At 37.3% G+C, this 15,288-nt stretch overlaps 1 protein-coding gene across 1 annotated transcript in view; it reads right to left on the minus strand.

The window, feature by feature from the left end:
• The window catches only part of LOC129118032 (dynein axonemal heavy chain 5-like), a 148,188-nt gene that overhangs the window by 20,202 nt on the left and 112,698 nt on the right, over positions 1-15,288 (minus strand). Inside the window, exons 70-73 of the mRNA XM_054629186.2 lie at positions 11,618-11,885; positions 9,552-9,673; positions 8,043-8,390; positions 3,464-3,652 (exon numbers count right to left, since the gene is read on the minus strand). Of these exons, the coding sequence (XP_054485161.2) occupies positions 3,464-3,652; positions 8,043-8,390; positions 9,552-9,673; positions 11,618-11,885 (927 nt within the window). The remainder of the gene's footprint in view (positions 1-3,463; positions 3,653-8,042; positions 8,391-9,551; positions 9,674-11,617; positions 11,886-15,288) is intronic.

Below are 15,288 nucleotides of genomic sequence, written 5' to 3' on the forward strand. Positions count from 1 at the left end.
CTAGGTCTAATGAATGCTTCTCTTTCTACTGATCCTTTCCAATAAGGAAAATGCATATAAACTCTTTTTCTAGACACACTCCCTCAGTCTTTTCAATTTGGGATATTTGTTATATTTGTTTCAGATTTATTAAACTGATTAGTATGTAACAATGTTCTGAATGACCAAATGTTGACTTAAATTGACAAATAACAGAACCTATCTCATTTCCCATTTTTTTTCTCAGACATTGCAAGAAGTAATTACATAATCCATTTCACTCCTTTTGCTTGCAAACATAATTTCACTTGCCATTTTGTAGCTTCTACCAAACTGTTGCTTCTTTCCTCAGAGAATACCTAAACTCTCCCTTCTTTTCTACTCTGATTAATGAAATTCTTTGTTATATGTTAGTAAGCATGATATAATTTTTCTTTTTTGTATTATAGTCATTTGGGTTTGGGGCTTTTTTATGTAAACTTGCATTTAAAAATTTAGCTTTCTTTACAGCTCACTCCTGCCATATCCATGCTTTCTTAAAGATTCCAGAATAATTGAGTGACAGTTCAAATGAGAAACACATTTGATACAGATTTTTTTGCTTATTGTGTAGACGTGACCACACTTCTGCCACACAAGCAACACATAAGATGTGGAACTGGGCACTAAAGGCAGAAAAGGGAAAATCCCTTACAAGGAAAGAATTTAGAAAGACCAAATCAAGTTCTAAGATGTAGAGAATGAGACAAGTTCTAAAATGTAGAGGAAGAGACAAAGGGTAAATTCACTAAGCAGACTGAAGAAAGAAATATTGAAAAATCAGGGTCCAGAAGAAACAATGCCAAATCTCATAAAACTACAGAATTAAAATCTGTATATGCTCTAGTGCAGCTGAGACAGCCAAGGAGCTATACAGAGGAATACATTATTAGCAATGAAAAACTCTTGGAAAATGAACAGAGAATATTCTCTAGTTCAGAACAAATGAATGACTACCATGCTACAGAAACTAAGCATAATTTCTGAATATTTCTGTGGAAAAGTACTGTGCCGTCCATCAGTAGTGCAGACTGAAAAAAAGGCACATAAAGAGAGAGGTATGATTAATCAAAGTGAAGTGTAATTCACAGATGAAGATGCTTAGAAAACTAGAGCTTTAGAAAACTAGATATCCCCAGAAAGAGGTGGTATCTACACTTACTGAACTCAGAATGTATCTACAAGAAATACAGAAGAAAAAAGTAGACCCAACAACACATCCTCTGTACAAGCTCAAATCTCCTTGGTTGAATCACCACAGGACAGCTATGAAGCAAATTAAAGCAAAATAAGTTTCCTTTGAAGCTCATAGAAGATGTAAGAGAAACAGTACTGAAACAAAGAAATGTTAATTCTGAGCATCATTGCAATGATGACTGCTTATTAGAAAATAAAACCCCTCATGTATGATTGGCAGATCATGAGAAAAGTGAAAGAGCAGAGTAAACAACTGGTAGTGATTTTTTTTTAAATACAGACACATGAAACAGTATGTATTATATACAAATACAAATACCGCAGTAAAATAGAGACAGACAAGTCAAGAGTGAAGGATGGAATGTCTGAAATAACCCTTTCAGACCCTCTGCCCTTAACTACAGTCCCTGGCTCCAAAACTGGTGGTCTCCAAAGCTAAGATTTGATGAACTGACTTAAAAGGGGAGGCATCCCCTACATGTGGTTTGTGTGCATAACCTCAGGGAATAAACCAAGAAGGAAAGAAAGTCAATGAGCCTAAGATTAAACAGAAGAAATGCCAAAGTGAAATTTAGATTAAACAACTGTGTGTGCATTTTACATGACTGAAAGGTATTGCACAAATTTCCCAGAGGTAAAACCTGAGGTTAAGACTACCCTCTGGTTACAATGTAAAGTGCAGTAAGTACTATTGATGTTTTCTAAGCATTACAAATTCTTCAGGAGGAAAAAAGTCATCAGCTTAACAAGGGAATGAAGAAATAGTCCTTTGGAGGATTTAGCAAGTATATTGTAAAAACTTAGCTCAATACCCATATTACAAATATGGCAAAAGCATACATGGTATCCAGGCATTCAGTATTTTACTGCTACTGTAAATTGAAAAAAAAAAAAATGAAGGAGATGAATGAAACTAGAAGAATTTAGTTCCATAAAAAAGCTTTACTCTGATTGGAAAGATAAGGGAAGAGGACTGAGAATAATTTAAGGTGTAAATGATAGTTGTAGATCCAACATGAAAATTATTAAATTTATTAATATATGAATTATTATTACATTTACTAGATTTAATTTTATTTTCTATTTCTAATATTTATTCATCATTAAATAATAATACAAAAACTAGAAAATTGACTCCATTCTTAATCAAATTCTACAAAAAATTATTTATAGACTTTCATTAGGACAAACAATAAGAAGTGACAAAAAGGAGAGATGCAAACAGGAATGGATGGAAAAGAACAATTTGGAGGTAGATGGTAGGAAATGTCACCAAAAAATGTTGCAGACTGTAAGTAGCTTGACAACAGGGGAATGACAAGAGAAGTTCCAAGTTGAATTATGACAGTACAAAAGTGGCTATTTATACAAGACATATTCAGTCTGAGATTAATAGTAGAAGGGAAGACAGGAAATACTGCTGGGTCCCCAGGCTATTATTTGTTACTTAGGTGGACATTCTAAGTTGGCCAGAGAAGAAAATTAAGCACACATAGCATGTTGTAATTCCTACTGAGCATTTTACCAGCTTGAACTACAAGCAGGGCAAAAAAAGGCACCATTAAGGCAAAACACAATTGTAAAGAATAAAATCAGGGAAGTGAGGGGTTTTTAACATTTACTGTTCATGAAACACTTGAACAGTGTTTCATGAACAGTAAATGTTAAAAACCCCTCATTTCCCTCACAGACAGTAGAACCTACTTATAAACTGATGCAAGAGTCTCTATGCTGGATGTTTCCATTTAATGGGGCTGTTAATTAAAAATGCACGAAAAGATTGACAAAGATACCTCTTATGGCTCAGACCCAAAAAAATCTGGAGCATGAAAAGGTCAGTGATAAAATTCACTCTTCATCATGGGGGTGTCATAATGGGAGTAGGTAAATTTAAATTTAAATTTAAATTTAAATTTAATGCTGTAACCACTACAGGATCACCAGACCCTCAGATAGAGTCATCAGGCTATTTCTGTAAGCTACTAAGGAAAGCAAGAACTTTCTGATGCCTTGAATGGGTCTTCTGAGTTAAGGTGACTAAGTGGACTGTGGCATTTGAAATATATCTTTCTGATGTAGGAATATGTTAGATAATAAAGCAAAACAGACTTATAAACCCCTATGCATCATTTTAAGATCTTTTTAAAATACATGCCAGATAAATTTAAGAAGCACAATAGAACTTCTAAAACACAAATGTATATACATGCATACATATAAAACATGTGTTCTACGAAGTAGCACATACCTCATGAGGTTTATAATCTGGAGGTAACTTCTCCAGCATCTCATCAGCAAGCCGCTGCACCACTGCTTCCCGGGTTTCTCCCCCTCTAGTACTGCTGTCTTTGGGCTGGATGCTTACTATGGTACTGAATGTCTCGTTGGCCAGGTTGGTCTGGTAAGTTATATCTGCATTAGGGTGAAGTCCAAACACCTTAAAGTAAAAGGTATAAAAATTGGGGGGAAAAAAGAATGCATGAAAATGGATAAAAAAGGAAGAAAATTCTCAGCTCCATAAAACAATAAATGTGAACAGGCCAGTGGAAGTTCTTCCATTTAAATGGCAAAGGAACAAACCCAAATTGCACTAAAACATTAACACAGGCTGCATATGCAATAGTGTTTTCATTCATATCAGTGGAGGGTTTTTCAACTGATCTCGTTATCTCCACATGGATCATGCTGTGGAATGGTGTCAAGGGGGTGAGAACAGATCCCTTTCCTTTGGTTCAGTGTTGGAAATGTCATATGTGGACACTGACCCCTCAGCATTAGTTCTTTATCTCTATGGGTCTATTGCTGTTGTACCAGCTCAAGTAGATGCCCCTAATTATCTGACCAGTCAACATTTCTAACATGTTTTGTTTTACTCAGACTCTTGGGTTTATAAGGCATGTGGCTTGGTAAATAAAATAATGACCATATCTGAAGTACCCAAAGATAGTGATACATTTAGGATATTTTATGGTTTAGCTGTTTTTGGTAAGGAGCTTCCCCCTCCTTACTTCTTCTCCTGAAATTGAATTATTTATTTAAGATACAGCTAGCACAGAATTACTGAAAAGCTGCCCTTTGTCTGAATGATAATAGCTTTTTCAGAAACTTCTACTAAAATATCAGTAAGTCTATAATTGTCAGATTGACAATTGCAACCCTTCTCCAGGAGGAATTGTATGTACTGTGACTTATTTCACCAGCCTCAGTTAATTATACATATTACATATCTCTTACAAACTTTGAACCACTGATCCTTTAATAAGGAAGGCTTGCCCTCAAACTGAGCACAAAAGCCAAGCAATCTTCTGTTTCTCATTTTTCACATTTTTTCACATATACAGTTTTCATATTTTACATTACAATAAGTATATTGCAAGAAGGCACTTCTAGAAACCAGTATTTACATACTGTGAAGAGAGAATTAAAAGGGCCATTTAATATTGTTATACTTGTAAATCTAGAAATTCAGAGATGAGGGATATAAGTAGCTGTACCATTGCCAAAGCTAGCAAAGCAGCACTGATCTACACCACTTGGGAATCTTATGCTTATAACAGCACAAAGTACAGACCTAATACCACATTTGACTGAGGGTGTGACTATAGCAGCGTGCAGGTAGATTCCAGATAGGATTTAATGTTTTGCAAATAGTGGTTTACTCAAACTCAATGTTTAGAGCTGTAAAAGGCAAAAATACCAATGCACTTTATTACACTCATATTTTATGTGGAAGGAAATACACATTTGAAGATATATTCTTTTCTGCTTTTGCTCTTGCACAGTGAGGGCTTATTTGTTTGGGTTTTCTCTAGCAGATTTTGTGGCAATATTACAGCCCAAGTTAGCACCATGAAGAATATTTGCTATATCTGTGAATGGAGCCCTAGTCCAAGGGCTAACTTAAACATTGGAGCAATATTAACAAAGACAGGGAGACATGGGAGACAGCTCTGGTCCTACAGTTTCATGCAAGTGATGTATGAAGAGGGAAGAAGAAAGAAACCAGCAGGTGGACCAGTTTTCTGAATGTCCTTTATCAAGGACCCAAATCTCTTGTTCTTTTTGATCCAAAATCTCTGGGAATGTTGTTTAAAAACAGAATGTTGGATTCTGTCTTTCAGGGTTTTCCAGCCTTATGAATCCTCAAAACCAATTGTTAAAGCTCTACACTCCTCTGAAACCACTCCTCTATCATCCTCTCATCAGCTGTACAGAGGAGAGAAGTCACAACAAAAAGTCCATGGTCTGAGATAAGAACAGGGAGAGATCAATCTCCAGTTATCATCACGGGCAAAACAGACTTGACTTGGGGAAATTAACTGAATTTATACCAATCAAATCGGAGTAGGATCATGAGAAATAAAACCAAATCATAAAAACACCTTCCCTCCACCTGTCCCTTCTTCCCAGACTTAACTTCATTCCCAAATTCTCTACTTCCTCCCACTGGAGCACAGGGAGACAAGGAACAGGGAATGGGATTTGTGGTCAGCTCGCCACACACTGCCTCCAACTCCTTCCTCCTTAGGAGCAGGACGCCTCCCACTCTACCCCTGTTCCAGCATAAGAGTCCTCTACAAACTGATCCATTGGGCTGCTCCACTGAGCTGCTCCAGTGTGGGTCCCTTCCACAGGGTGCACAGCTCCAGGGGTAGACTGCTTCAGCATGGGCATCTGTGGGGTCATAACCTTGGCCAAAATATCTGCTCCATCATGGACTCCTCTCCCCATGGAGCCACAGATCTTGTTCCAGCATGGACTTCCCACAGGGTCACTGCCTCATTCAGACATCCACCTGCTCCAGTGTGGGGTCCTCCATGGGCTGCAGGAGAATCTCTGCTCCAGCACCTGGAGCACCTCCTGTCCCTCCTTCTTCACAGGTTTTGGAGGCTGCAGAGTTTTTCCTCTCACGTATTCTCACTCCTCTCTCTGACTGAAGGTTCTCATGCAGCTTTTTATCCTTCCTAAACACGTTATCCCAGCAGTGGGTCTGTCTTGGAGCTGTCTGACACTGGCCCTGTCACACATGCGGGAAGTTTCTGCCAGCTTCTCCTTATCCCTCTGCTACTGAAACCTTTCCATCCTAACCCAATACACTGAGTTCAATTGCCCTTCTCAGAAGAGGATGTTCATTCCACTCAGAGGATGAAATTTCATCAAAGGAGCAAGAACACTCCAAGCAGGCCAATTCAGTCTTTCTTAACTAAAAATAGAAAAGGAATGAATCAAGGAAACACTGTTTGGACTAGCACAGTATCTTTTGTGAAACGAAGAAGATTGGGAGATTAAAAGGTTAAAGGTTTTCATGAGCAATTTTGACAGATTTTAGAATGACAGAAGAAAGTCACAGCTTTCTTCCTAACGAGTGAAAATGTGAAGAACAAAAAGATGTTTGCATTCCTGGACTTGCTTCTATTTACATAAAAGCCAAAGGTAAAATTCCCCTGCGTCAAACCATACATACAGATTTTTCACAGGCATCAAAACACTTTAAAAATACATTGCAGCCTTGTGAGATAGGTTCCCAAGTGTTTAAAAGACCAGATCTATGAAAGCAGAACCTGAAATCTGATAGAGCCAAGGTTCGTACACTGATAGGAACCACTTCATGAGCTGGGCTCAAATGGATCCCAGTGATGAATTATCATGTCTGCATTTACTCTCACCTGGAAAAGGTACATCATTGCTGGCACAAATACCTTTGCATTCTGGTCTCACTATCTTCAGAGATTCAGAACTTTCCAAGCTTACTTTATGACCTTGGAAACTTCTCACCCTCTCAGCCAGAACATTATCAGTAAGTGAAAACCAGTTTTTTCTGTTCCACTCAGTCTATTTAATTTTAATGGAACTTATTTCCAATGGCATTTATCAACTTAATAGAAATGAGACAGAAATCCAGACCATTCACCTCTGTTTCAATTTTCCAGAGCATTCTCTTCTGTTTCAGTTTTAACTAACTTCAGCATGTGTGCCTGTACTGGAGGGAGCAGAAAGTCATCATCCTTCAGTTCCTGTGACCACTGTGACATTCACACATTGGGTCGTGTAAAAGTGCTTACAACCAGGAGCTACCCTGGACCCTACCCCACCAATTCATGGCAACATCCATATCTTTTTACTGTCAAAATGGAATAAACTCCCAATTATAACTTTCAAATGAGACCATGGGCTTTTTTACTTGTATTATTTCTCAGATTGCATGACTGCTCAATCCCATACAGAATTGTGAAACCACAAAATAGTTTGGTTTGGAAGGGACCTCTGAGGGTCATCTAATCCAAATCCTCTGCTCAAGCAGGAGCAAATAGAGCAGGCTGTCTGGGTCAGCGTCCAGTTGGGATTTCAATGTCTACAAAGACAAGACTGCACAATATCTCTGGAAAAACTCTCCCAGTGTTTGACCACCTCCACTTAAAAAATAGTTCTCTTGTTCTCAGATGGAATTCCTGTTGTTTAATTTATGTCCATTGCCTCTTTTCCTTTCATTATACATTATCAAAAAGGCTCCAGCTCCATCTTTACAGCATTCCAACAGGGTTTTATACACATTGATACTTGAACCTTGCTGTATCAACCTTCCAGAAGATAATTAGGGTTGCTAAAAGTCCTCCATAAGGACCAGGGCCTGTGAATATGAGACTTTTTCCAGCTGTTTGAAGAAGGCCTCACCTACCTCTTCCTGGTCAGCAGATCTACACTGAATATTCACTATAATAGTCTGCCTGCTAATCTTTACCTATGCATACTGAATTCTGGAAAAAAAACCCACCTCATTAAGCTATTAATCTCACAAAAACTCCCTTTAATATATTAAAATATTTTACCTCTGGTGTATCAGTCACTGGCAACTGCTCTATGTACTGGAGATAGTCTTCCACTCTATTCCCTTTTGGAATAACGTAGCCTTTGTAGAAACAAAATTTTTCACTGAACATGTGCTCTCCAAACCAGACTCTTGCATATGTGTTCAGCAGGGCCTTGTCAAGGTCATCAGTCACACGGCCACCATACTGCACTTCTCCAAGCATGTAGCGGACACAGCTCCAGTTCACTCCCTGTCTGATGCCCACATCATTCAAGTGGTTCTGAAGGAACTGCACACTGGCTGAGAAGTCTGACTGATTAAATTCGTAAGGAATATTCCAGCCCAACGGGCCAAACTTCCTTCTTTCCTGTAGAATGGTTAGAATTAAAGGTAAAACACTGATTGATGTTAATTGTGAAGAAAGCATAAGTGCAGAAGAATACATGAAATATGTTAAGAATGCAGTAGTCCAGCTGGAACTCTATTTCACCAACTTTAAAAAAATACATTTAAAACTTGATTGATTATCTAGTAGCTAAATTTTGTACAAACAAATAAGAGGAATATTAATATTCTCACAAAGAAAAAAAATCCTCTTTTTAAAGTATTTTTTAAATCTCTGAGTCTGGAACCATAGCTTTTGAAATTCAAAAATTAAGCTACTGTTTGAGGCAATGGTGTTCAAAATCATCAGTCATAATCATTGTGTGGGTTCTTCCTATGGATTAGATATATTCCTATCACTTATATTCTTATCCCTGTTGTGTCTGCATGGTGCAGATGCAAGTAGGAAAAACTACTTCTTAGTCAATCATCTGCAGACTCAGCTGGCAGTATGTAGGTGTAAGGGTAATATCTGGTAATTGCAATTTTTTTTTAACATAGGCTTCCACTGGACCACAATGTATCAGTGCATGGATGCCACAGAGCTAAATTAGCCAGGCTCCAAATATAAACTGAGAGCACTGCAAAATCTATTCATAGGATGATGAAAAGTTGTGGTTAATCCATAAAGCACTTTCTTTAATGGAAGTCCTGAAAGTCAAGACCCAAAATCTACTTTCATTTCCTCCTACAGGTTTCAGAGCAGAAAGGATTTATATTCACCCTCTTACACCTTCTCACTGTGAATTCAGCATTTTGATACTATGGTTTTCCAAACTATAAATTGTAAATTTCTTTAATATGCTTTTATGAGCTAAAATATTAGTAAAAGTCCAGTTAGTTGAAAGACAGATCACACAGTCATTGACCAGGACTTTAATAGAAGAGTACTCTAATTGATCATTGCTTGATTGTCCCTTTTTTCCTTTCAAATATCATCCCTGTTGGAGATAAAGGACCAACATGAGCAAAATTATAAGTTTTAACACAGCTGCAGTAATAGAGATATGTTGTTCTCTTTCTTATTTTGTGTTAATTTGACAACATGGGACATCCCTTTAAAAATGTTTCTCATTTAATAACAAGGTTCATTAATAAATGAAACATGGCTTTATGACAGAAGAGAAGAAATATATTTTTAAACCTGAACAGTTGTATGAAGAAATGCTACAGCATATAGTAATGGTTTCCACTGTGGCATTTTGCTCGCTCCCAGCAGATCCTGAGTAACAGCTGAGTATGTTCGTTTTAAGCCAGCTTTCACACCTAGAAGGTAAGTATAAAATGTAATACATTTGCAAAAAAAAAAAAAGTATGGAATCCATAAGTCCAACCTGTTAAGCATAATTCTCTATTCCAATTTGCAGTATCATCTCACTTATACCTTCAAATAATGCCTTAGAATGAATTATCTGTTCAGCTGGCCATAGCAGGCAAACTTCAATATTTTGTTTTAGGTAGGTAACACAAAAAATTGATTTCAACAGTCCAGAAGGATTTAAGATTACATAATCATATTCTAAATGATCCCATAAACAACTGAAATAGAAACATAATTATTTAGCAACTATATGGCAATAGAAAAGACATCTAACATCATATGAAATATAGCACTGAGTATCCAAGAGTTTGTTCTGCTATTTACTTATAATAAGAGATTTTAGTTTTATTTAAGATAATTTTATTTAGATTTGATTCCTAGAAAAATCTCAAAATTCTGTATGCAGGTTGTTCAACTGGCCTACAGGCACCAAGGTGACGAGGAGAACCTAAATTCATAGTGCAAATATTAATACTTGGGGAGGTTTGTTTGAGCACTGACATTTCACATCCCAGAAACAGCTTTAGGCAGTTGATACTGATACAGTCTCAGCTGCCATGGAACACAGAAGCTTGACTGCTCCCAGATGTTTTCAGGCAGTGCTACTCAAGCATCTTTTGCCTTGGGCATGCAACCCAAGCATGAGTTACTGACATCAGGTCCCTCTTATGATACTTTCCACGTAATCAGCTTCACACAAGTCTAGAAGGGCAGATTTTAAGTGCAGGGAAAAGATGGTCAAAGCCATCTTACTTCATATGACATAATAAAAGTACTTTTGCTTTTGTTCATACTTCACAAAAAATCCTGCAAATCAATATTCAAACAAATAGCTTTTCAAAATATCGAATGGGTATCATAACAGGGTTCCAAAATAAAACAGAAGTGTTTTATTTTATTGTGCTACCAATGTGACTGGACAGTCGTGAGAAACTAAAACTCTCTATATTTCATCCTGACTAAAATTTTTACACTGGGCTTTTTTCAGCTGCTAAATGTAAGTTGCATATTTGCTATAACTTGACTTCTCAAATAGCCTCTTGGAGCTATAGGTTGTTACCATTAGAATGATTACGAGGGGGCCACTGTGCAATAAAAGGATGCTGACCTCTGAATTAAAAAGGGGGAGAGGAGAAGAGGAAGAAGTAAGAAATTTTTATCAACAGACTGACTATCTGCTCTTGAGATGGAGTATAAATGCTGAAACAGGATATGTTTCACAACATCAAACATTCTGTTATGTTTTACTAATGTTCAAAGGAAGCTAAGTACTGAAATAAGAGGTTTAAATGTCTGAAGCTTTAAATAGGACCTTGGATAAAAATTCTTAGCTCCTACTGACATCATCAACTGAAACCACTGGCAACATACATATATATATAAAGAAAGGGCATATTTATTTATTTGTAGGCATTAATAAGATACTCCTCCTCTCCTCAAGGTTTAAAAATCATCCTGGCCTCTCCTCACATAGCATATTCTCCAATTTCTTCAGCATCTTTGTGGGTTCTCACTGGATTCATTCCATCCATGTCTTTATTACACCCCTATTAATACAGAAACATGAGTCCAAACTGCCAAGCAAGATGCAGATCTCACATTGTGCTGCTGCATATGGACTACTTAGGTGAGGAAAGCTGGGGGCTTAGAGGCTCAGAAAGCATGAGATGAACATCTGAATATGAGGAAATATCCTGGAAGTGGGGAAAGATTCTGGGTGTAAGGAGGTGCATGGAGGCCCAGCAGACAAGGGGATGCCCAGGAGCATACGTCAGTGATGTCCGAGACTGGCAGCTTCAAGTAGCTGCACACTGAAACCAACATTACTTTCTGCCCAACCTTCCTGGACCAGCAGCAATCTCTCCCATGGGAAGGGAAGTCATTCCTACCTTGAGGAGGTTCATTGGTAAATTTTATAGAGGACTGTAAAAGATTAATAGGAAACTCTGGGTGAGCCTCTGTAGTGATCCACGTTCTGAAATCTTCATTTACAGACTCTTTTGTTGTGATGGTGTCCATTAATTCATTAAGAAATTCCAAGCCAAGGTGGCAGTTCTGTAGGAGGAGCCATCCTCCATCTTGCATGCACTGATTTAACAGGTGCCTTGCATGGACTTCCTGGCCCTGACCCATTGAAATGGCACGACATGGAATGTTCTAAAGGTAAAAAAGAAAGTTTATTTTATATGTAGCTCCTTAGAATTATACATGTGATGTATTCCTTCTGTAGATCCATGTGTAGTGACATTCTGTCACAAAGAAAGCCATTAATATCAATGCAGACTGATTATATTAAAACAAAGTAAATAAAACAAAACCCTTCAAGTTCCTCTTATCTTCCACCTGTTAGAAGAAAACTACACCCACTGGAAATCATATTTTTTTGCTGGTCTAACAATATCTATGGGATAAGACACCTGAAACATTTTTTCAGCTTTTTCACCAATTTTTCAAATAAAGCAAGAGATAAATACAGCCTGACCATTCTTTTCCCTATAATGTACTATTAGGGCTTCAGATAATAATTAACACATAGTGTAAACCCAACAATTATGATGACTTTTTATTGCCTGAACATATTTCATTCAAAAGAGAGCTGTTGATGAAGCAGGTAGGACAGGAAAGATTGGTTCACATTAAAGCATCACTCAGGAAACATCCTGTATTGTTAAATGGCAGCTGTGGATTGCCATTGCCAACTGATTCAGAGGATTCCAGTTTGGTGATCTGCTAGCTTGAGCAGATCTAGAGCAGATCTAGATTCAGAAAAGAGAAAACTTATAAATGCAAATATAAATTTCTGGAATTTTATGACATCTTCTCCAGAGGCCATGGGAGAGTAAAGGCAGTTGTTCAGAAAACCAGAAGAGGATAAAGGCTCTCACAAAGGGATCTGAAAAAGATAAGGCTGAGATCAGGACCACACAAGTCTGTCAGTAACATGCAGGCAGATCCTCTCTTGCTTTTTGTTCTTGCTGCTCTTGTTCTTTTTAAGTCTGGCTCAGGTTTGCTGCCTGACCCCTGCCAGGGAAAACCAGAACTATCAAGCCCATTTAAACATATTATTCTGCATACATGTTGAGGGCAAAAGAATTGACGAAGAGACTTTGTTTCATGGAGAGTTTCACATTCAAGACCTACAGCTGAGTATCTCATGCAGTGAGCAATGAGCCACATTATCAATCTGGGCCTATCTTCAGCTGTCTGAGAGCTACAAAGGTTAGTCTTGACCTGTACAGCCATCAGACTCTCTTACAGTGAAACAAAAAGGAAGGAAGACATCCACTCCTAAGCAGCGTGGAGGAGGCTGCCCTCCTTTTTCAGGAGAAGAAAGTTAAGCATATGGACACAAACTGTGCTGGGCCATTTGGCCTCAGGGTCAGAGAAGGGGCCCTGACCTGATTTTACAGAACAGTGTAAATACAGGTGCTGTATATTATCCCCCATACCCTGGCAAGATTTAAGGACACAAGAATGCCAAAGATAAGAAAGCAGTTAAATCCCACTCTCAGGTCAGTGAAACCTAAAACTGTAGCTAAAAGAAGCAAAGCAGAACAGGCTGTGAAGCTGGCTATGTGCCAGAGAACCAAAAAAACTTCAGCTTTTCTAAGATGCATCAGAGTACAGCTAGCACTCCTGTAAGTCAAACACTATGACTATCCCTGCATAAGAGTGCATAAATATTCAGCAGATACATTATTCCCTAACAAAGCATCTACTTATAATTTGCTCTTCTCAGCAATGTTGCCTCTGAAATGTACAATCATTAAAGGTCATAGAAACATCAAGACAAGGAGAAAAATATTTTTCACTATGAATTGTCCTCATTTTACTCCTTCTGAAAGAACTCTATCAAATGTCTGCATACAGAATGTTACTTTCAATAGTGAGTCATATCAGCATATCCATCTCATCTTCATGTATCACTATCCAGATGAAAACGCTGGCATTTTAGTCACTACAGTGGCCCTGACAGCTCTGTTGAATGTTCTGTGCATCATACCCTAAAAGAAGAAATGATGTCTACAATTAAAAAAAAAAAAAATTGATTTTAATGAAGTCAAAGTGCTGGCATAAGAAACTTCATTTCAATCCTGAAAGTTAAATTTTCACACCATCTTAAAGTGAAAGTAAAGGGGGCATAAATGCAACTAATTTTAAGATAGAGCTTGTTTGGTTTATAAACAAGATTACATAGCTCAGTAACCACAGATACTGTTCTAATTTCTCAGGGAGAGGGCCACCTTAACAGCAAAATTTTAGAGTGAAAAATAAATTCTGGACACAAATTTGAACATTAACAATAGCAGATAGCTGATTTATACTGTTAATATCATACTTAGAGACACCATTAGCACTGGTGCTAATCCATTTTAAGGCTACAAATCATGACTGTAAAAGAGAAATCATTGAAAAAAGCAGCCCAAGTTTTTTATCATTAAGAAGAAAAAAAACCCAGCACCACCACCTCCCCCCTTCAAGATCAGGTCCTCGGTAAAATTAACCTATATTAAAGATTTAATCTGGAATAAAAGCAGAGAAATCCCAAAGAAAGAAAGGAACTAAGTACAATTTGTTGACATACTAGCAAAATAAACACAAAGCTCTCTTGAAAATGATTCTGAAAATTAAATTATTTCTAGATAAATTTTTTAAAAGCTCAAGAATTGCTGAAATGCTCCTCAAGTTCCACATTGTTATACACATTTTTATTTTTTAAAAATCTGTGTTTGCATTTTGTTTTGTGACATTAGGATGGCTTTTGTAAACTTGAAAAGTTCCTATATGCTGTGTGTTTAGGTCTTTACCTTCAAGAGGTTGGCAAAGAACCTTACAGTTAAACAGTGTGGTTGACTTTACATTTACAGGTAACACTAGAGCTGAACTTCACGTTGTGACAGCCCAGCTGATGTTGCCTTGTTCATAAACCATGTGTGAATAAACAAGGCAACCCCTTCAGCTCTTTCACAACCTCACTTTCTATTTATTCCATACACATTTCCTGGAAGCATGAAAACATATTAAGACCGCAATATCCTCTTGGTCTGAAAGCAGACAAGGATCAAATTAATGACTTCAGATTTAAGATTCCTAAATTTAAACATTAAGTGAGAGTTAGGTCATAATTTAAGCCATTTTAACACAGACAGACAAATAAGGGTCCTGATTTTCAAATGGAATGAGCATCTCCACTTTCTAATTAATAAGCTGAAGAGATTTGTGGGTCCTCCTACTTTTGCATGTCTTACTCAGTGTATTCTAAAATCCTGCACCATTAAATGAAGATGCATTCTAATAAGGAGGAAAATTTATGGAGATCTAAAGTAAATAACTTCTTGGGAAAATTTTATATGCTGCTACATTGTGAACCATAAAACAGAGCACAGAGTGACTTAAAGTGATGCTGTTCTGTAGGAAATGTTGAATGTCTCCATCAAGTGCACAGATTGAATGCTAGGGTGTTAAAATTAATTCCTCTTGTCACCATAATTATGATTTTTTTTCTGTATCTTCTTGTAATCATCATTACTGTCAGCTCCTACAGTGGATGTAACACAAT

The sequence above is a fragment of the Agelaius phoeniceus genome, chromosome 1, assembly GCF_051311805.1.
Source record: "Agelaius phoeniceus isolate bAgePho1 chromosome 1, bAgePho1.hap1, whole genome shotgun sequence".
NCBI lineage: Eukaryota > Metazoa > Chordata > Aves > Passeriformes > Icteridae > Agelaius > Agelaius phoeniceus.